This window comes from Labrus mixtus, chromosome 17, assembly GCF_963584025.1.
Source record: "Labrus mixtus chromosome 17, fLabMix1.1, whole genome shotgun sequence".
NCBI lineage: Eukaryota > Metazoa > Chordata > Actinopteri > Labriformes > Labridae > Labrus > Labrus mixtus.
This window is the reverse complement of record NC_083628.1, coordinates 2,735,790-2,756,369: the sequence shown is the minus strand read 5'-3', so window position 1 is coordinate 2,756,369 and position 20,580 is coordinate 2,735,790. Positions and strand designations below refer to the sequence as shown.

Here is a 20,580-nt window from a genome sequence, read left to right as displayed (position 1 = left end):
TCGCTTTGACGTGTGACCGTGTTGACTGGTGACTTCCGGCAGACACCGTCAGTGGTTGTCGTGGTTACAACAGACATTGAAAACGCAAAGCGATCGCTAAAATTGCTCTTTGTTTAGTCATTCATTGAAGTTTAATTTGACATTTTTTGCTGCTGTTACTATGACAACCACAGACTCATTCCCCAGTCCGCAGTCCCCAGTTAGCACGGTAACTTATCAAACCGAAACACCGGAATGCTAAGCTTCACGTCCTTGTTTCTGGGGATGTATTTTGGAGCTGTACCTTATGAAAGCGTGACATTTGACAGCCAGAAAGACTTTTATTGCATTAAAGGGAATTTTTACGCTTTAGTGGCATATAAATTAAGTTCATATTTATTGATTAGAGCCTTTAGACTTCCTGTATCCTGTATCACTTTCCTCAGCTGTGCTACCAGACTGCAGTCTTCTTGTCCCACAATGGTTCCTCTCAGGCTCAGATTCACTGTGAGGTGAACACTGAGCTGAAAATGCCTCTTAGAGCCTCCTGGACAGTAAGCAGGATGATTCGGGTAAGCTTTAATGTGCTCTCTGTAAAAAAAAACATGTACTGTGTTATTTTCAAGTTAACTTGGTTGTTTTCATCAACAGGGAAATATTTTATTATCTGCTGGACTTCAGAGCTGCAGATGTAAAGTGAGCAGGAGTGTAAGAAGACATTACAGCTTCCTTCCAGGTGCGTTGTTTTCAAAATATCTAGTTTAGTTTATTTGCACATTTTTTGAAAGGAGAGTCAAACAGAAAAATAAAACAAATAAAAAATAGAACACATGTGCAGGTGAGGGCTTATCTCAAAATCTAACCTGAAGAGATTAAACAAAGTTAAAATAAAATACAGTAAAAATAACAAAGTAAGAATATTTACTATCACTAATAAAATGTAACCAATTGAAAATTACATTCAAACATTGAAAACATAAAAATAGAGCAAAACAGGACGTACAGTATGTAGACCAGGGTTGGGCAACTGGCGGCCCGGGGGCCACACGCGGCCCCCATCAACCCTCAATGTGGCCCTCAGGTCAATTTTTTACGTATCAATTAATTGGAAACATGAAGAAAAACATGACAAAAATCTGCCATGAAATCATAAAACCCAGAAATATGTCCATAATAATATTTGATCAGTGGTACATGTTGAGTTAAATTTGAGACATAATTGACTGTAATCGTTTTTGTATTCTGCAATTTGGCCCTCTGGCAGTGAGAATTAAATGAATGTGGCCCCTTGCTGTGACCAAAGTTGCCCATCCCTGATGTAGACAATAGATGTTAGATCAATACATGCTGACTTACCTGCTCAAACTCATTGATTGATTGTTCAAACATTTAAGAACTAGCTGATTCCAGGTTCTAATCCAATAGTTGACCAAATCAAAAACTGTAATTTAGTCATAAATAATGCAATTATTGTCACATATTTGCTCGTCTTAGTATTTGAGATTTTTGAAGTGGCTTTCTCTTTCATTTTGTACACAAAACTTGAGGGTTGTAACTTAACACTCATCTCGTACTCCATATCACAACACTGGGTTCATGTTACGATTTTACTGCAAACTTTCGATCTATAGGAAGTTCCTTATTTTCTTTCAAAACAAAAGAAATTTTTATGCAAACATGAAGTAAAGTAAACTAAGCACAAGCCGTTACAAAGTATTAAAAAAAAGCAAAACTAAAACTTTGTTCAAATGCAAAATAACAGTTTTCAAACTGGATTGAAAAATAAAATAGATTCTGATTAATTCATCATGATTAAAACTATTAAATAGTGTAACCAGCTGCTGTGAATTTCCCTTCAATATTTGACATGATGATTCATCTTTTCACCTTTAAAAAAAGGATGACATTGAAACAGACTTAACAAAGTGTTGTGTTGTTCTTTATGTTCTCTGTCTTAGATGATGTCAAATCATTGCGCGCTGTGGTCAACCCCGATATATCCAAGTAAGTGATTTCATTCTGCATTCACTCGTTTCCTTCAGAGGATGTTTAGATTTAACTTTTCTCACTTTAAGAGGTGAACTCTTTGTACCTGCAGGATCAGAAATATCGGCATCATGGCGCACATTGACGCAGGGAAGACGACAACGACAGAGAGGATGCTTTATTACTCTGGCTACACGCGAGCACTAGGAGGTGAGCGGTGTGCTTAAACATCTGTATTCTATCAACTTACCCCCCCCCCCCCTCCCCTCCCCCGTCTCTTTAACTGATTCCTGTGTTCACTTCAGATGTGGACGATGGGGATACAGTCACAGATTTCATGGCTCAAGAGAGGGAACGCGGCATCACCATACAGTCGGCTGCGGTCACATTCGATTGGAAAAGTCATCGAATCAACCTCATAGACACTCCAGGTACAAACAAACAGCATGATAGGAAGTAAACAAGTCTGTGGATTACGACTTACTGGTCATGTGTCTGCCCGTGTGTTCGACTACAGGACACGTCGACTTCACGCTGGAGGTGGAGCGAGCACTTCGCGTTCTTGACGGCGCCGTGGCCGTGTTTGATGCTTCTGCTGGTGTCGAGGTGAACTGTCTGCTTCTTTTTTATTACTACAAACATGTTTGGGATCATTGTTTTCCATCATGTGCCGCCATGACAACCTCTTGTTTAAAGCAGTAAAGTTATTGTTATTCTGATTAAATGTGGCAGAACATAAGAGCGGAGCAGATGTTGGAGTATTTCCTGTGTTACCTGTACAAGAAAGAAGCCGCCTGCGTACCTTTTGCATGTCATATTGGGCAGAAATGTTTATAGTTTATTGTTTATTTGGATCCCCATTAGCCACTACCTAAGTAGAGACTACTCTTCCTGGAGGTCCACTCACACAAACATGAGTTTAAAATCCACACAAATTAAATTATAAAAACAAAAAAAGTCCAAGACGGAACAGAAAAAGACAAAAGTAGAAATAAATGACAAACACAACAACAGGCAAAGTTACAAATCAATCATCTATGCAATCAATAAATACAGTGTTGGACAAATCTTAGAATTATTTTCCTACTTAAAACACAGCAGAGTAACTAAACAATGACATACAAGACAAACATACACACACATATACACACTATACTGTTTGATATTGATACGATACACTTTATTGTCCCCTTGGGGAAATGTATTATTGCCCTATTGGTTCATTTTTTTCCTCCTCTGAAATCAGTTTTATATCCACCCATGAAAAATCCTCCAAAACGATCTGTAAAAAAAAAGTGTTTTTATTTGATTACTGTGATCTCTGGCCTGACAATGCTTCCTTCTGTGTTTTTCTCCCTGAACACACCACCAGGCTCAGACTCTGACGGTGTGGAGGCAAGCAGAGAAGCACCACGTTCCCTGTGTCTGTTTCCTGAATAAGATGGATAAACCTGCAGCAAAGTGAGCGACCAAAACAAAAGACTTTTAACTTGTTTTTGTTTTTTTTAAATCACTGTAACCTCTTTATTTTTTTCCCGCCCTTTAGCCTCACTTTTTCCATTGAGAGCATAAAGCGGAAGTTGAAAGCCAATCCAGTCCTCCTGCAGGTAAGACAACAGAAAAAATCATCAGACAGATTAAAGTCTTTATATGAGATTTTTCACACTTAAATATTTAAATCAAGTATATCCTCTGAAAATAACTCTGTGAGTCATGACTGTCTACAATGGGTGTAACACCTGAGTCCCACTGTCTGTGATGTTTTCAGAGTTTTCAGAGTCCTATCTTCACTTTGTTTACATCGCCCGGACGGCCGGCTGACTCCTCCCCTCGTGTATAAAAGTTGTTTAATTGAGGGACTAGAGAAAAGAAGAATAACATACTGTACTCACTGCTTAACTGTGTTTCTAGATCACGCTCATTTCAGGTAAATTTACATGCAGTGTGAAGATACGAGCATAATAAAGATCACTAGCGTTAGCATGCTAACACAACAATGCAGCGCGAGTTGTTTTGGTTTCATGCTGGTGCTCAAGGGCGACCTCTGCTGGATCAAAAAATCGCATATAAAGCCTTTAAGAAAGAGAAACTTTCACATGCCGTCAGAAATATTACTTTGATACGTTTTGCAGAAGCAAATGAAAATTCAGATAAATGACGTTGAAGTCGTGGTTTGTCTTTTTAATAAAGAAAACGTTAACATGATGGTTTCTCACCTTCTAGGTTCCTGTCGGCTGTGGCAAAAACTTCTCGGGTGTGGTCGACTTGTTAACAAACCAGAAGCTAACATGGAAGCAAAGATCCATGGCAGAGGACGGACGAATGTTTGAAAGCAAACCTCTAGACCAATCAGAGGATCCGGAGCTGCTGCAGGAGGTCGCTGAGGCGAGGGCAGCTCTGATAGAGCAGGTACACGTCACAACATCTACAGCAGTATGGAAACTAATGTTCCAGGTTTTTACTCTCCGGTTCAAACTTGCGATCTCCATCACAGGTTGCCGATCTGGACGACGAGTTTGCAGAACTGCTGCTGACCGATTTTAGTGACAACTTCGACGCCGTTCCCTCCATCAAGGTGAGAGATTTCTTTGCGCACTACCATTATATAATCACATGAAGAAGAGTCAGTGAATACAGGAGTTAACCCCGCTGATGTTCTCCAGCTGCAGGAGGCCGTGCGGCGGGTGACTCTGGCCCGTAAAGGCGTCCCGGTTCTCTGCGGGAGCTCGCTGAGGAACAAAGGTGTTCAGCCTCTTTTAGACGCCATCAACGCCTACCTGCCCGCACCCGATGAACGCCACCATGACCTGGTGTGAGTGAACTCTTCAACCTGTAATTAACTTAGACCAGAGGGTTTAACGGTGCTGATTGAAGGCATGACTTAAAGTCCATCTTAAAGTCTGTTTTCTGTTCTTTGATTTGACTTTTCTTTGCATTTTTCTGGTTTGGTTGTTGTTTTTTAAACTCAACAGCAAAGGCTTTGAGGTTCTCCTCGTTTGGAGCAGCGTGGTTATCCTGCAGTCTGCTTCAATCAGGCTTTATTTTCTGCTCTATTTCAGTTTCATGGACTCTTACACAGAATGTTTTTTGGTTTCTAGACAGACTTGGGATTTGAACATAACCGTCGAGTAAAAGCAAATATCAGGAGGTTTTATTTCCACTAGGGCTGGGCGATATGGACCAAAACTCACATCTTGATATTGTTTAGCTGAATGCCGATACTCGATATATATCGATATGTATTTTATTAACAGTGAAAACATGTGGAAAAATAAACTACCTGTTTGTGAATTTAAAAAGTAATATTATAAAATAAAAATGTTCCTTAAATACAATAAAAGAGAGAGAGGAGGAGCAGGGTGAAGAGGGACAGACAGTCAGTCATCATCAGTGACCTGGCACCTCTGTAACGTTATTTTAATGCAACATAAACTATATCCATATTAACGATGTTGTCTTACCCTATATCTTGTTTGAAAATATATCGATATATCTTAAAAACTCGATATATTTCCCAGCCCGAATTTCCACTGTTAAAGTAAAAGTAGCAGTGACGGGAGATCTCAACACCTCAGACGTTCAAAATGTAATTCAGTTGACGACTCCTCTCAGGCAGAATCCAAAGAAAGTCCTGGAGCGCATGAATCACTTCAGGCGAATCTATGAAGGTGCAAAAGGACTAACGTTTTGATGCACTGCGACTTCCTCAGAGTCAAACAGTTCAGGTTCAGATTTGAAAAAGGTTATCACACTCCTACTCACAGCGAGTCATCACTCATTGGTTAATGAAAGCGAGAGGTAAGCAGAGAGAGTGAACCGGAACTGTGAGTGGGAATCACAGGGTGACTCAATATGATGAGGTTCTTTTAGACGCAAACAGGTAAACCATCAAAATGTAGATTTGGAAGTGAAATTTGAAAGTTGGAGAAGTGAAACAATTCTGTGCTGTATTTTCTGAACTAAATACACAAACTTTACTCAAAGGAAAAAATGGGTCCCTGGAACACTGTTTGGTGCTAAAAAGCTACCAGGAGAGTTACCTTTTCACTGTTGCAGCCCATTTCTGTGTGTGCATGTAATAACTATTTTTAGACCTTTAGCTCAAGTTTGAATTCGTCCTCCTGCAGGCGGTGGTATAAGGACGACTTGTGCGCGCTGGCCTTCAAGGTCCTCCACGACAAGCAGCGCGGCCCTCTGGTGTTCCTGAGGATTTACTCCGGCACGCTGAAGCCTCAATCAGCCGTCCACAACATCAACAGGAACAGCATGTAGGTCGACTTTTTTTATTACAGACCCAAAACATGCCAAAAATCATAAACTTGATAAGGATGATGTCGTCTGTAGTGAGCGTATGAGCAGGCTGCTGGTGCCGTTTGCTGATCAACATGTGGAAATCTCCTCGATGACGGCGGGGAACATCGCTCTGACTGTCGGACTGAAGCAGGTACAGATCTAAAAAATCCTAGTTTACTATTTTTAATTTTTTTCCCGTAAGGAGGAAGGTTGATTTTTTCCCACCACTTTGACCCTCAGACGGTCACAGGCGACACCATCGTTTCCTCCAAGGCGTCGGCAGCAGCTGCGGCCCGCCGAGCGCAGAGCGACGGCGGGGCGGAGAAGAAACGCGGGGATAACACCACCAGTGTGATCCTATCAGGGGTGGAGGTCCCTGACCCGGTCTTCTTCTGCACCATAGAGCCTCCAACCATGTCCAAACAGGCCGGTCAGTAACTGTGATCGTAGTATTTTTACATGATGATTCAGCAGGATTAGAATAACTGACTGTGTTTGTGTGTATCACTGAAAGATCTCGAGAACGCGCTCAACTGCCTCCAGAGAGAAGACCCCAGCCTCAAGGTCAGGGTCGACCCTGATTCTGGACAGGTAACACCATCAGTGGGATTATCCTGCGGCTTTTCTTTCAGTCAGTTCACCTTCCACCTGTGGGTCGGCTAAATGTGCGTCACTCTCTCCGTCTTCAGACTATTTTGTGCGGGATGGGAGAGCTGCACATCGAGATCATCCACGATCGGATCCGACGAGAGTACGGCATCGAGACTCACCTCGGACCCCTTCAGGTGGCCTACAGGGAGACCATTCTCAATGAGGTCTCGACTACAGGTACAAACGAGCCGTGGTTTTTTGTTAAAGCTTTGGTACTTGACCACTTGGGGCGCCGGTACAGGTGGCCTTATGGTTGGTGTGGGCGTCCCGGGTATGGAGGCTGTAGTCCTCCAGGCCCAACCCTCCAGCCTGGGTTTGAGTCCGACCTGAGGCCCCTTTCCCGCATGTCATTCCCTGATCTCTCTCTCTCTCTTTTCTGACTCTATCCACGCTCCTATCTCTAAAATGAAAAAGCGTAAAAAGCCCAAAAATAAAGCTTGCTTTTTTTTTTAAGTCACTTTAAGTCATGAACCGTAGAGGATTAATTCTTGTAAAACCACTTTGTTGCTCTCATCTTCTAACACAGACATTCTGGACCGTACTGTCGGGGAAAGACGGCACGTTGTGAACGTGGAGCTGACGGTCAGACCCGCGGACATTTCCTCTTCTGGATCCTCGTGTGAAATAGATTTCACTGAAGAACTGGAGGCTCAGCTGTCTTCAGAAACTAAAGAGGCCGTGGAGAACGGAGTTAACAGCTCGTACCTACAAGGTATCATCATTGAACAGATGTTATTATTGCAAACTGGAGGGATGGATTCCACTAAACGGTGCGAATAAAGACTCAAATATAGTTGATCTAAAATATCTGAAATGGAAAATTTCAAATATTGAGATAAATATAAACCTGAAATATTTAGCAGGGAGGGGGGGTGTGAATGTGAGAATGCAGAGATCTGGGGTTGTAAATGTGCAATTTACATGCACACATTTGAATGTGTTAATACAAACACATGCACAGAAAGGTGAGAAGCAAATATTGCACAATTGTATCAATCAATCAATCAAACTTTATTTATACAGCACCTTTCAGACAAATTAAATTGCAGTTCAAAGTGCTTTACAAGAGTGCAGAAAAGTTATTGACGAAAAAGTAGTTTATAAAATCATTGAGAGACTAATGCACACCAATAAGAATTAAAAATAAATATGTATAAAAATGAAAAAATAAAATACGACACATAAAAGCAATAAGATAATAAAATTAATACATAGGAGAAGAATATTTAAAATTGTAGTATAATTCAGCGAGGTGTCCAGGGTAGGTTATTTCCATTAAGAGGCATTTTTCAGGAGTTACTCAAACACTCATACATACCTCTGTCTTCAGGTCCTCTGTTAGGTTGTCCTCTACTGGGCGTGTCCACGCTCATCCAAAGTGTCAACATGGAAGCAGGAACGTCTCCCACCATGGTGTCGGCCTGTTTGTCTCGCTGCATGCTCAAGGTAAACCGCCATGGCGTCCTGTGTCACATCGGTTACTGCAGGATAATCGAATGAATCAAGAAAAATGTAACAGAGAGAGAGAGAGGAGTACAGAAAGATGAAGTTAAAGCCAAACATGAAAACGTTTTGCCTGAACAACTCCCACCCACCTTGCTCCCTATCCCTCTTCCTGCATTTTATCCCATCTCTCCCCCTATCCCCTTCCAAGCCCGGTGCAGTCTAGGCCTGTGAAGACTGTTTCGTCATGAGCCGGGGATCCGGCCGAAGATTTCTGTCTTTTAATAAGACAGTTTTTTTCTTACCACTGTAACTTTTGCTGCTTTGCTAAAGTGCTCATGATGGATAGGCCGGGTCTTTGTAACATAGCAATAAGTAAGGTCTTTTACCTGCTTTTTGTAAAGTGTCTCGAGATAACACTTGTTATGAGTAGACGTTATACAAATAAAAATTGATTGATTTTCTATACATTTTTTTTGTCATGTTCGAGGACGCTTTCAGGTGTTTATTGAACGTCGATATTTATGACTCGAGACTGGATGAGGTCGAGAACCACTGGATTAATAAAACAACATCTTGTTCATTTGGACACAGGCCATGAAGCTAGCAGGAGGTCAGGTCCTGGAGCCGATGATGTCCCTGGAGGTGACCGTGGAGGAGGAGCACCTTGGCACCGTGCTGGGGGACTTGGCTCAAAGACGAGGGACGGTCCGAGACATCCAGAGCCGCCATGACAGCAAGGTGCTGCTGGCGACTGTACCGCTCGCAGACATGATGGTGAGAGGACATCCAGTTCAGAAGATTTTGTGATGTAGCTTTGTTTCACCTCGTTATTTTCTAACTATTTATATCCTTCTAAAAGGGCTATTCCACCATCCTGCGCACGCTAACATCCGGCAACGCCACCTTCTCCCTGGCGCTGGACACGTATGAAACCATGAACCCTCAGGACCAGAACACCCTCATTAAACGGATGGCCGGTCTGCTGTGATTTCCTCGTCCAACACTGAGCGACCGTTCAGCAAAAGGGAACAATGGACTTCTGAGACAGAAGCACATAACCAGGAAGTACTCTAAACATCGAGCTCGAGAACTGAGAGGAAGCTCGAGTAAACTGATGTTTAACGCACGAAGCAGAAAACGCAGAAGAAGAATATTTTATAATGTCGTAGCTACATAAAAAGTACATTTGCAGCTTAATGTTTCATGACTTTTTTTGGGGGGTTTAAAAAAGAAATACTTGACCAGCGACTAGAAGTGTACATTTTTTTATTCACAATCATCATAGAAACATTCATAAAAAAACAAAGAGTGCATTCATAAAGTCACGACATTGGATGTGATCAAAGGTTGATGAGTCTCATGTGATTTCCCCGGCAGTAATTGAGTTGATTGTTTATGGATTTGCTTCCTTTTCCCTTTTTTGTGTGTGTGATCCGCTTGTTCTCAGAGGCCTTTGTACTCGCGGGGGCAGAAGCTGGAAAACAGCGGCTCGGCTGGGATCCCACGCCTACGATGAAAAGAAAAACAGATAATAAGAATATTTAGAGAGTTAGAATACATACAACCACCGGGGGGGAAGAATCTGATAATCCAGGTAAAGATGCAAAGAATAAATCGAGTTCAGATACTTACTCCACCATACGACAGCGGTGCACAGACAGTCTGTTGAAAGCGTCGTTGACGTCTGTCACGTCTTTGGCAGACCACAGCCGCTCGGCCACAGCACTGGCACGAGGCCTGGGAGTGACAGCGGGGGAAAAAATACAACCAATCAAGTCTTTCATCATGTGATATATCGAAGGCCGATGATCTCCTAGGTGTGTCAGGGCCTTAAAGGCTTTATATGTGATGTTTTGATCCAGCAGATGTCGCCCTTGAGCACCAGCATGAAACCAAAACAACTTGCGGTGCATTGTTGTGTTAGCATGCTAATGCTAGCGATCTTTATTATGCTCGTATCTTCACACTGCATGTAAATTTACCTGAAATGAGCGTGATCTAGAAACACAGTTAAGCAGTGAGTACAGTATGTTATTCTTCTTTTCTCTAGTCCCTCAATTAAACAACTTTTATACACGAGGGGAGGAGTCAGCCGGCCGTCCTGGCGATGTAAACAAACTGAAGATAGGACTCTGAAAACTCTGAAAACATCACAGACAGTGGGACTCGGGTGTTACACCCATTGTAGACAGTCATGACTCACAGAGTTATTTTCAGAGGATATACTTGATTTATATTATATTTAAGTGTGAAAAATCACAGATAAAGACTTTAAGAAGAGTTTAGTGAGGAATCAGATGAGCCGTACCAGAGTCTGGGTGTCAGGTTGGTGGCGTCCACATACTCCCCCCACAGACAGGCTTCTCCACCGATTACGAGCTTCTTCTGTTCGTCAGTTCCTGTTTTTAAATGCAATATGTCACAAGATCAGCGGGTCTATGGAATCTTTAACTCAAATTAGAAAGAGTAATAAATGTATTAAACAAATAAAAAAGTGATTTTGATCCCTCTGATAGTCAAACATTTAGATATCTCCCCTCTTATTCGTTCAGCAGGCTTACACATATTTGCACAGGAGCGACTTTAAAGCACTGACGGAAGCGTCCAAAGTCAAACAACCCAGCTAGTAAAATCTGGGTCAGACCAACAACAGACCAATAAAGCAGTCAAATGATGGAGATAAGGTTCCAACACTGTTAATATAAAGCACAGAGAGCTGCATAGACTGCATATCAAAGGTTGTAATGGGCGGGAGAAAAGACAGCCAAGCTTCAAAAACAATCAATAATGCAAACACCAACCATTGAAATCCTGAGGGTCGGCCTTGTAATGGCCCTTCCAGTCCTGGCCGTAGGAGATACGGTTCAGGTACCAGGGGGTGGACAGCAGGGTCTGGTACCCTGCTGAGGTAACATTTGCCATCTCATTCTGGTATTGCAGCTGGGTTCTCTTCCAAACGTGGATTATTGTGTCTGGCTTGAGCTACACAGCACACACACATACATGGATCAGTGTCAGTACTGGCAAGATGAAAAAGGAAAAAAATGGGGGATTGGAATGAAGACAAGAATGTCCCAGCTCTCTCATCTTATTATAATGTTTTAAGGAAATGTGTTCAATTTACAAGTATGATCCAGCTCTCCAGCAGATTTCCTCAAATAATAGTCGGTCTCTAAAAATGGTCAGGGTGTTGCCAACACAAACAAACAGGCTGATAACGGTTCGGTTCAGAACACATTTATTGATGTTTGTCAAACGTTGGGATTGGTACCAAACTAACCGATACGTACCGTCCTACTTATTGGTTACCCTTCTGTTGGGGTATCAAGCGTAGCGTTCCGACCCTAAGGGCTGGAGCTAGAAACACAGCAGTCCACTGATTGGTCAAAAGAATCATCACTTCCCATGTGACAGTGGTAATAAAGGACAAACAAAAAACATACCATAAATATCTCATGGATTTTGAGCGATTTACTTTTATTGGGTTTATGTTTTTTGTGACTAACGTCAATGTGTAGCACCGCCCCTTGGTTGACCTCAGGTGTAGACCTCTGTTGGACGTCCTTCATTGTTGCCCTTTGTAAACGGTATGCTACACTGTCCCACTGCTATGATGTCAAGCTAAGGTAGCTGACGCGGTTACCGCCGTCCGGCTTACATGCCGCTTACCAAGTAGGTACGACGGGCTGTGGAAATGCAGATCAGGGTTTACAATACCAAACTGTACTGAGCCAAACCGGGCCCCTAGGTGGAAACCGGGCTTAAAAACAACCAATGACACTCTTGTACCAGAGAGAATAAAAAAACAAAACCTTGCCTCTTTTTACCTGATTCTAATAACGGCCTGATACCGTTATCAGTTGACACATCTTCAAGGCTTTAGTCTCTCATTCGGGACAAAGAGGATTATCCATGATACATTTGACAACCACCAACCGCACTGCCCCATCGCCATTGTCACAACTGTGCAAATTTAAGTGTAAGCCTGTTGAACAAAAATCTGCATACGGTTTCACAACAAGGCCCAATTAGAATTTCCACCAAATTCATTGATTCGTCATAAGAAGTAATATTTGTTTAAAACTGACCGTTGAAGTTGAGTGGTTCAACCTTGTAGTACTTCTGCCAGTCCTGAGCGTAGCTAATGTAATCTAGGTACCATGGGGCGGAGAGGATGGTGGTGTACCCTGCAGCCGTCACCCTGCCCATTTCATCATTAGAGCCGCCGCCGATCCACACATGCACTACCGTGTCTGGGTGTAGCTGGAATAATTACAGACCATGCTACTGTGCTACTGTTAGATACTCGAGGACAATTATGGGTAACACTGTATTCACTTTCTTGCTGAATGTAAAAGAGAACATTGATACCACTGTCACGTTTTCTGCCATGAAGCTACCATAAAATTAGCTAGCTAGACGTTGCAAGAGTTTAAACAGGGTGAAACAAATAGCATGTTTATGAAAAGACAAATTTACCTACTTGAAACTCCTACCTAATTCAGTCACCACTTAACACACAACTATTAATGATTTGTATGATTCTCGCTAACGGGCTAACTCTGCTCATTGTCTGGTGCCCAAACAGTTAGCACGTTTACTTAGCCAGCTAGCTAGCAATAAATAGCTAAATAATTATGTTCAGACTTTTAGAAGTTCTTGTAGTGAGAATGGACCAGGCTAGGATAGAGTCATGCTAGCCTTTTCTTTTTGTTTTGCTAGGCTAAGCTAACAGGCTGCGGGTTACGGCTTCAAATGTAAATGAGCTGTAGAGATAAGAACTGGTTATCGACCAGACTGTAAATGTGTTTATTTCTGCTGTAAAAAAATTGACATTTTAATATGGCTCTACTGGCATTTTACTCGACTTTTGCAGCCAACCTCAAGTGGACACTTGAGGAACTGCAGTTTTGCACTTCTGCATTAGCTTAATTTTTCAACACTGGAGGTTTGAGACATGATAGTGGTATCAAACTGTTCATAAAACTATGGAGTACAAAGAGAACAAAAATAATGCCTTTGATTTAAAGCCATTTGGTTAATAACACATAATGAAGAAAAAAAATTATACCCACAAATCTTGGGGCTGGCGTAGCAAAAGTTGCACACTCTTTAATCCACATAAACATCACACAAAAAGTAAGGAAACTTAGGTTTGGTAGATTTGGTAGTTTTTCATGGGCGCAACCCACATATTCAGCTCTGCTGCTCATCCCACAAATGCACGTTCCTTACAAATGTGGCACCATTTAAAAAGAGAAATAAACAACTGTATAAGATTTATTGCCAAGAAGCATTGTTACAACAAAGAAATAATCTACCAAACACAAATTTCCTTACTTTCTGTGCGATTTGTTTATATAAATCAATAGACAAAATGTATTGTTTGTTTACCTTAACGCCATTGTCGAAGACCTCCTGCCAGATCATGTAGCCCTTCTTGGTAGAGGTGACGATATTTAATAGTCTGTAAAATAAAAAAACGCAATAAAGAGGAGAACATGGAGAATGTAAAGCCTCTTTATTTTTGACCTACTATGCTGATCCCCATTTGAAAACTCACAGTGTTACAATGCTTGATGCCCAAACTAAACATGGGCAGAGATTCAGATCATGAGGTAAACGTGTGTTGGAGGAGTCCCAGGATAAGCCTGCAGAGGGCGCTAAACGCGATAGTTCTCTGATTTCACAAGACGCCTTCAAGCCTCTACATAAGCTGTTGAAATCTGTTACATAAGCTCTCTTCTCCAAACCCTGAAAAGCAGCCCTCCCCTGGCAGCCCTGCAGCGTTCTGCCCCCGGAATGCTTTCGGAGAGCTGACCAATTAGAAGAAAGTAGGCACATGGGGAGGGGTCTTAAAGAGACAGCAGCTGAAATGAGGGTTTTTACAGACCCGAGTATCAGATAAATAAGGAGTTTTTTGAGCTGCTAGTCATGCAAAGCTACTCTCTACATTTCACAGATCTTGAAAGGTGAAGATGAGCTTAATATGCGATCTTCCAGCATCCTGCTTAAATTTGAAATAGGCAACACACCTTTGTATATAGAAAGATTCCAGTTTGCTGAAGTCTTGTCCAAAGCCTTGCTGAGCCATGAACTTCTGAATGTCCGGGTTGGACTTCCTGCAGGGGGGGAAAAAAAAACAGCAACTAATATTAACATCTGTCTCATCTTTAACGCTCACATGAAGTTATTGACACTGTGCAGAAAGTCTCACCAGCAGTTGAAGTCCACCTCATCTCCCCCCAGGTGAACGTAGGCATCAGGGAACACAGTGCTGATCTCCTTGAAGAACTGGGACATGAAGTTGTAGGTGGTGTTCAGGATGGGGTTGACCGGTCCAAAGGTGCCGGACGGTGTGGCGCCGGAGTAACAGGGTGTGAGCAAATCCTTCTGACCTGAGAGGGGACGGATTAAACATCGTTATTTATGATTAATCACCGTTAGATAAATCAGCAAACTGCAAACATCAGGCCTCCGATCACGGCTGGACATGGACACAAAAATGCCAAAAATAGTCACAACCGAGAAAGTTTCTCCCAGCAGCACTTGCAAAACTCACCTTTGCCCCAAGACTGCGTGTGTCCTGGAGTGTCGAACTCGGGGATAACGCGAATGCCTCTCAGACGGGCAAACTCAATCACCATCTTCACATCAGCGGGGGTATACACGTGTGTGTAAGGGTGATAGGCTCCCTGTGGCACAAGGTAGGAAAAACATTTTCAAGCTCTTCTATCTGATCACAAAATTAAAAAAAGAGTCTACTCGAGCCGTCGTTCTTCCTGACCTGCTGGCTGAGCTGTGGGAACGTCCGGCTCAGGTAAGGGAAGGACTGATCGTCCACAATGTGCCAGTGGAAAACATTGATTTTGTTCATCGCCATCGTCTCCTGTGGGAGTGAACAGAGCAAAAAGAGGCATTAGTAATAGTAGGTGTAACTTAAAAACGAGGAAACAAGAATTGGACGGTGTTAAGTGACGCACCAGATTAGCGAGGATGACTTTGATGGGCAGGTAATGGCGCGAGGTGTCCAGTAAGATCCCTCGGTGTGCAAACCTGGGGAAGTCGCTGATCTGTGTTGCGTTGATGCTTTTCTGAAAGATAGAAAATTAAAAAATCAGCCTGAAAACAAATGCTAAACGATTCTGTATATACATGATAATGGATAATAGATTTAAGTTACTGAATTGAAATATTATCATAAACTCGCAAATGATTATGTCAAGCCAAAATGTATTATAACCTTTTTCCACATGTTGACATTGGCTGTCATTACACCGTTATAACAGTGTGCTTGACGTCAAGTAAAGTGGGACACTATTTTTACAGATTTTCCCAATGACAAGTGGGATCGGCTCATCGAGAGGCGGGGTTACACCCTGGACTGTTCATCAGTCAATCACAGGGTTGACATATAGAGACAGACAACCAGCCACACTCACAATCACACCTATTATTTATAATTTAGAGTCACCAATTAACCAAACAAGCATATCTTTGGACTGTGGGAGGAAGACGGAGAATCCACACATGCACAAGGAGAACATGCAAATTCCACACATGCACTGGGAGAACATGCAAATTCCACACATGCACTGGGAGAACATGCAAATTCCACACATGCACTGGGAGAACATGCAAATTCCACACATGCACAAGGAGAACATGCAAATTCCACACATGCACTGGGAGAACATGCAAATTCCACACATGCACAGGGAGAACATGCAAATCCCACACAGAGAGGCTCAATCGGAGATTCAATCAGGAACCTCCTCGCTGTGAGGCAGCAGGGCTAAATTTGTTTAAGTTTGATAATCAGGCCTGTGCATCAAAGGTGACACAATTGACCCAATGACACTTAATCACAATATTCATAAACATTCAAAAAGCCTCCTTCATGTAAAGGACAGCGTCGCCTTAGTCTTAAAGTACAATGGATTTACAAACATCTAAGTGCTACAAAAAATCCCTCACTATTAAACTTCTGGAACAAACTCCCAGAAAACTGCAGGTCTGCTGAATCTCTCAGCTCTTTTAAATCGAGGCTGAAGACTCACCTGTTTACAGCTGCCTTTCATTAAACAGCTTTAATATGATTTTAAACTCGAACTCTACACTGTAACTTTTAACTCTTTTTATATTTTTACTTCAATTCATTTAATTTTAATTATTTTTATTTGAACATATTTTCAGATTTAATAATTTCAGTGATTTTAAATTTTTTCTATTTTAATGTTTCTTTTCTTTCCTCTGTCGTGATGCTTTTTGATGTCTTGTGTGAAGCACTTTGAATTGCCTTGTTGTTGAAATGTGCTATATAAATAAACTTGCCTTTTTTAAAACATATCTATATATATATATATTGTTCTATACTTACAGCTCCGTAATCATCTTCAAACACCAACTGGCTGAAAGTTTCCAGACCTAAAAACCCAGAAACACAAAAACACATCATCTGCATAGACTGTATCAAACACGGTTGAGTCTCAGGGACGTCCCTCATTGGTTACTGAAGAGTGACTTTAATTTGATAAAAGGGAAAATAATTCAGATTTTGCTTTGGTGCAACAACAGTAAAAAAAAAAAAAAACTATAATCCTACCACGCAGGGCTCCCCAGACCTTTGGTGCCCTCAGGACGGCGTACGGCTGATCCACTGACAGCTCATCTGTGGAAACAAACGCTTGTTCACTGCATGTGTCCTCCTGTAAGTGTTGAAGCTCTGCAGGTGGTTATTATAGAGTTAAAGTAAGGGTCTTAAACACTCAGGGGGACTTTGAACACTCTGGGTTGACCGTGTTAATCCTCGTACCTACACTAACATCCAGCTCCAACTGCAATGGAAAGTCATTTCATGTAATGTTTACTAATCAGATAAATGCCCCTTTAATCAAAGTATTCAGATGCATTTCTTATGTGGAAGTAGCTGTAAACACTGTCTCTATAACAAGTGAGTTTTTGGAATGAACATCAACCTTAAAAAGAAGAGAAACCTGAAATACTTACAGGTGTATATATACTCAAATAAACTGTTATTGTGCAACTGTCTTTAATTTATTAAAAGGTCACATATTCTGCAAAATGCTCTTCCCCATGTTCCTCTTAAACTAACATGAGTCTCTAGTCCGTCTACAAACCCCCCAATCATGAGAAAAGTCCATCCTCTCCGTCTTCTGCCTGCTCCACTTTTCAGAAAATGTGTGCTCAAACAGGCCGTTTGGAGATTTTCCCTTCATGACATCACAAAGGGCAGTAGCCCCTCCCCCAGGTGGGTGACACTCCCACAGCTAGGTGTTTGTTCTGACCCTCTGAGTGACAGTTAACGCAACATCGGACGAAATTGTGAACGGATGTGCTGAATCACTTTCCCCGGAGCGCAGACTCACCATGACTGTGTTATCTGCAAACGTTCAAACATGTCAAACAGGGTGGAAGCTTCTGCAATTATCAGAGACCATGTTTACTCGCCAATTAATATCCTGGTGTAGACTTTATTCAGGATATGAACTTTAAATGATGTTTATCCTTTTTTTTTAACCCGTATGAGCTTTGTTAACTTTATTTATTGCTGATCTGGCTGCATCGTTTGTTATGGCTTCACTCGGGACTCTCTGAGTGCACTTTGGATGTTGATATGTGATGAGTGTGTGTGTGTGTGTGTGTGTGTGTGTGTGTGTGTGTGTGGCTTGTTTTTTGTGCTGTGCTGTCATTCATGCGACTTGGGTTCACACTAGTTTTTTCTTTCACAACTGAAGTTTAATGAATTGGTGCTCTACAAATAAAGACTGATTGATAATCATTTCACAGTTCTAATTATTAAATATATTATATAAAAAACTCATAATATGGCAAATAACACAGCCTGTACATACAGATATATTCCAGTATTCTAAAGTTGTTTTCTAGGCAGGTGTATAAATAAATAAAAATAGCTGTGGAAAAGATAATTCCCGAGTTTGTGTGTAAATATTTTTATCTGCAAGTGTGTAAAGAAGAATATAAATGGATTTAATTTAATACAACAGCTTAATGTTTTTGGGAAGATCCCCTTTTCATTTCTGTAGCACACAGAATCAACTGAGTGAAATATCCTGTAGAAATATAATAAATAGAGGAAGAGAGGAGACTCACATGACTCGTCAGAAGTCACAGTGGGGTAGCCGTCACAATCAGAGTCAGGTGATGTGATCCACACCTGCAGCTCCGTCAGCTCCGAGGGGCCTGTTCTCCTGCTTTTGTTAAGCTGCTGCCTTTTGGAGCTGCCAAACATGTATTCATAGTACCTGTTGAGCGAGACACAGGAGGTGGTGAATGTGCTGTACTATGCGCTTGTCGGGTCCCTGAACGCAGCACGGTGCATTGTTTCTTCATCACAAACGACTGCAAAGAAACAAAACAAAACAAAACAAAAATAAATAAAATAGAAATGAAGCTTTTTGTTTTACCTCCTGTATGCGTCCTTCAGGAGGCTGCAGCTCGGACCAGCCGACGACTCTTTCGCGTCAACTATTTTGAAGCTGGAGCTCGTTAACTTGAATGAAATCTCAGACATTTGCACTTTTTGCGGAAGAGGCCACAGAGAGCCGTATTTCGAATCCGCAGAAACGTCCTCCTCCTTCGGCTCTTCCTCATAATCATCGATGTAGTTCAGCTGCAGCCCCGCACCAAAGGACAGGGTCAGCAGCAGGACAGTGAATCTCAGCGCTGTGTCCATGTTGACAGAAGACTGCAGAGTCACAAGACCTGCTGACGACCGGGCAGTGAACGAGAGCCGGAGTGGGCGTGGCTTAATACGAGGAAGTAGCGGTAAATGGTGAAAAAGATTTAAAGGGGAAGTGCAGCCCTTTCCTCTTCATGAATAACTCAGTGGTGTCCAAACTTTTTTTTTCTTTCGGGCCAAAATTGTCGTGTCAGAATCGCTCGCGGGCCACAGGTTTTGTTTTTTAAAATATAGTTGAAAAAATAGTAAGGCTTTGTAGATCAGAATCAAAAGGCTCGCTAAAGAAACCCTTTAATAAAAGGAAATCAAATATTTTGATTTCTTCGTTCTACTTTATTCGTTTTTTTTCTCAGAATCAAGCCTGTAACGTGGTTCAAGCTTTCTGCATTTAGCTCAGGTCATTAAATGGTTAAACAACAGTCCGCTTGTTTGAAAAAACTTAATAAAAATAAGATAATGTGCCAATCTTAATCGAGGCCCCAAAATCTTCTGATTCTTCATTTGAAGTTACGGGCCGCAAAAAATCCCCTCAAGGGCCACAAATGGCCCTCGGGCCGCACTTTCGACACCCCTGGAATAACTAGTTGTTTTTCTATTTATGACGTTAACTTTAAAGTGATAACATTGCAAGTGCAGCAGGAAAATATAGTTAGGTGTATGTTACGGAGGCCCTAAGTGACCATGTTTCTATAAAGGTTAAATAAAAAGTCAAGATCTCGAGGAAATAAATGTAATTTCTTTTTTTTTTAATTAAAAAAGTGAATGTACTCAATTTTCCAGTGATTACGGCTGAATTCCAGATGTTTTCTCGAGATCTCGCCATATCTAGTTCTCGTGAATACAACGCTGGTTTTCTCGTTTATTTATACTATTTCCTCAAGATCTTGACTTATGACTCTAGAATTCCCCAAAAGTAAAAAAATATATAACTTGTGCACACAGGTTACCCATCATCTTACTTGGACGCTCAGGGTAATAACATTTGTGTATAAGGTCAAATTTTCACTTTTTGGGACTTCAGGAGTTCTGTAACTTATTATTCTTGTTACCTCATATCGTATAATAAAGCTTGTTTTTTATGGAAGAACTGAACTGACATTCGTCCATACATTTGATTTTACTCCATTTTCCTGTGATATCGAGTATACATTTTGTTGCAACCTCAAGATCTCGACTTATTTATCTTGATTTCTCGGTTTAGCAGCGTTGGTTTTCCTGTGATTACGAGTTAATATCAGTCATTTTCCCCGAGATCTCAAGAAATTAACCGTCTATTATTTCTTGGAAACCAGCATTGTTATCTCTGCGTTACTGTGGTACAACGCTGCCTCTCTTCTCTGATGTTTACATTACTTGCTGCTATTTGTCATACCAAGTCACTTTAATCATCACTTGTCACTTTATCTTGCCATTCCCTGCACATACTGTCTCAACTCCCTGCATAGTTAACTTCATCATTCATTTTGTACTTGTATATACCCCCTATTTTTATTTATCTTATC

The 20,580-nt window shown here is 41.5% G+C and overlaps 2 protein-coding genes across 3 annotated transcripts; one reads left to right on the top strand and one right to left on the bottom strand.

Moving 5' to 3' along the window:
• The first annotated feature begins 254 nt into the window (after window positions 1-254).
• On the top strand, window positions 255-9,552 carry gfm2 (GTP dependent ribosome recycling factor mitochondrial 2). Its single transcript, XM_061061966.1, has 20 exons — window positions 255-551; window positions 631-715; window positions 1,938-1,983; window positions 2,078-2,175; window positions 2,271-2,396; window positions 2,483-2,571; window positions 3,338-3,426; window positions 3,512-3,572; window positions 4,189-4,374; window positions 4,460-4,540; window positions 4,629-4,777; window positions 6,093-6,233; window positions 6,310-6,409; window positions 6,499-6,688; window positions 6,773-6,849; window positions 6,948-7,086; window positions 7,436-7,621; window positions 8,240-8,355; window positions 8,947-9,129; window positions 9,215-9,552. The coding sequence occupies exons 1-20, from the start codon at window positions 510-512 to the stop codon at window positions 9,341-9,343; spliced, it is 2,313 nt and encodes a 770-aa protein (XP_060917949.1). The 5' UTR covers window positions 255-509; the 3' UTR covers window positions 9,344-9,552.
• Window positions 9,553-9,604: 52 nt separating this feature from the next.
• On the bottom strand, window positions 9,605-19,117 carry hexb (hexosaminidase B (beta polypeptide)). Of its 2 annotated transcripts, none has more exons than XM_061061967.1 (14): window positions 18,804-19,117; window positions 18,490-18,641; window positions 16,961-17,026; window positions 16,736-16,782; window positions 15,339-15,449; window positions 15,143-15,244; window positions 14,918-15,050; window positions 14,573-14,753; window positions 14,391-14,477; window positions 13,750-13,822; window positions 11,157-11,337; window positions 10,664-10,754; window positions 9,988-10,092; window positions 9,605-9,862 (listed from the first exon to the last, which is right to left on the bottom strand). In XM_061061967.1, exons 1-14 carry the CDS (start codon window positions 19,070-19,072, stop codon window positions 9,799-9,801), a joined length of 1,662 nt encoding a protein of 553 aa, XP_060917950.1. In that variant the 5' UTR covers window positions 19,073-19,117; the 3' UTR covers window positions 9,605-9,798. The 2 variants fall into 2 exon arrangements, with proteins under 2 accessions (XP_060917950.1, XP_060917951.1); XM_061061968.1 differs by lacking the exon at window positions 11,157-11,337 and adding an exon at window positions 12,444-12,618 and having other exon boundaries at window positions 18,804-19,114.
• Window positions 19,118-20,580: the final 1,463 nt, after the last annotated feature.

Coding starts and splice junctions, on each gene's coding strand:
- gfm2 (XM_061061966.1), top strand. CDS start 510: ATGCCTCTTAGAGCCTCCTGGACAGTAAGCAGGATGATTCGG. Junction 552..630: donor CAGTAAGCAGGATGATTCGG/GTAAGCTTTAAT, acceptor TTTCATCAACAG/GGAAATATTTTATTATCTGC. Junction 6,850..6,947: donor TCGACCCTGATTCTGGACAG/GTAACACCATCA, acceptor CTCCGTCTTCAG/ACTATTTTGTGCGGGATGGG.
- hexb (XM_061061967.1), bottom strand. CDS start 19,072: ATGGACACAGCGCTGAGATTCACTGTCCTGCTGCTGACCCTGTCCTTT. Junction 16,783..16,960: donor GGTCTGGGGAGCCCTGCGTG/GTAGGATTATAG, acceptor CTGGGTTTTTAG/GTCTGGAAACTTTCAGCCAG. Junction 11,338..13,749: donor TCTTCGACAATGGCGTTAAG/GTAAACAAACAA, acceptor TGTGCTGTGTAG/CTCAAGCCAGACACAATAAT.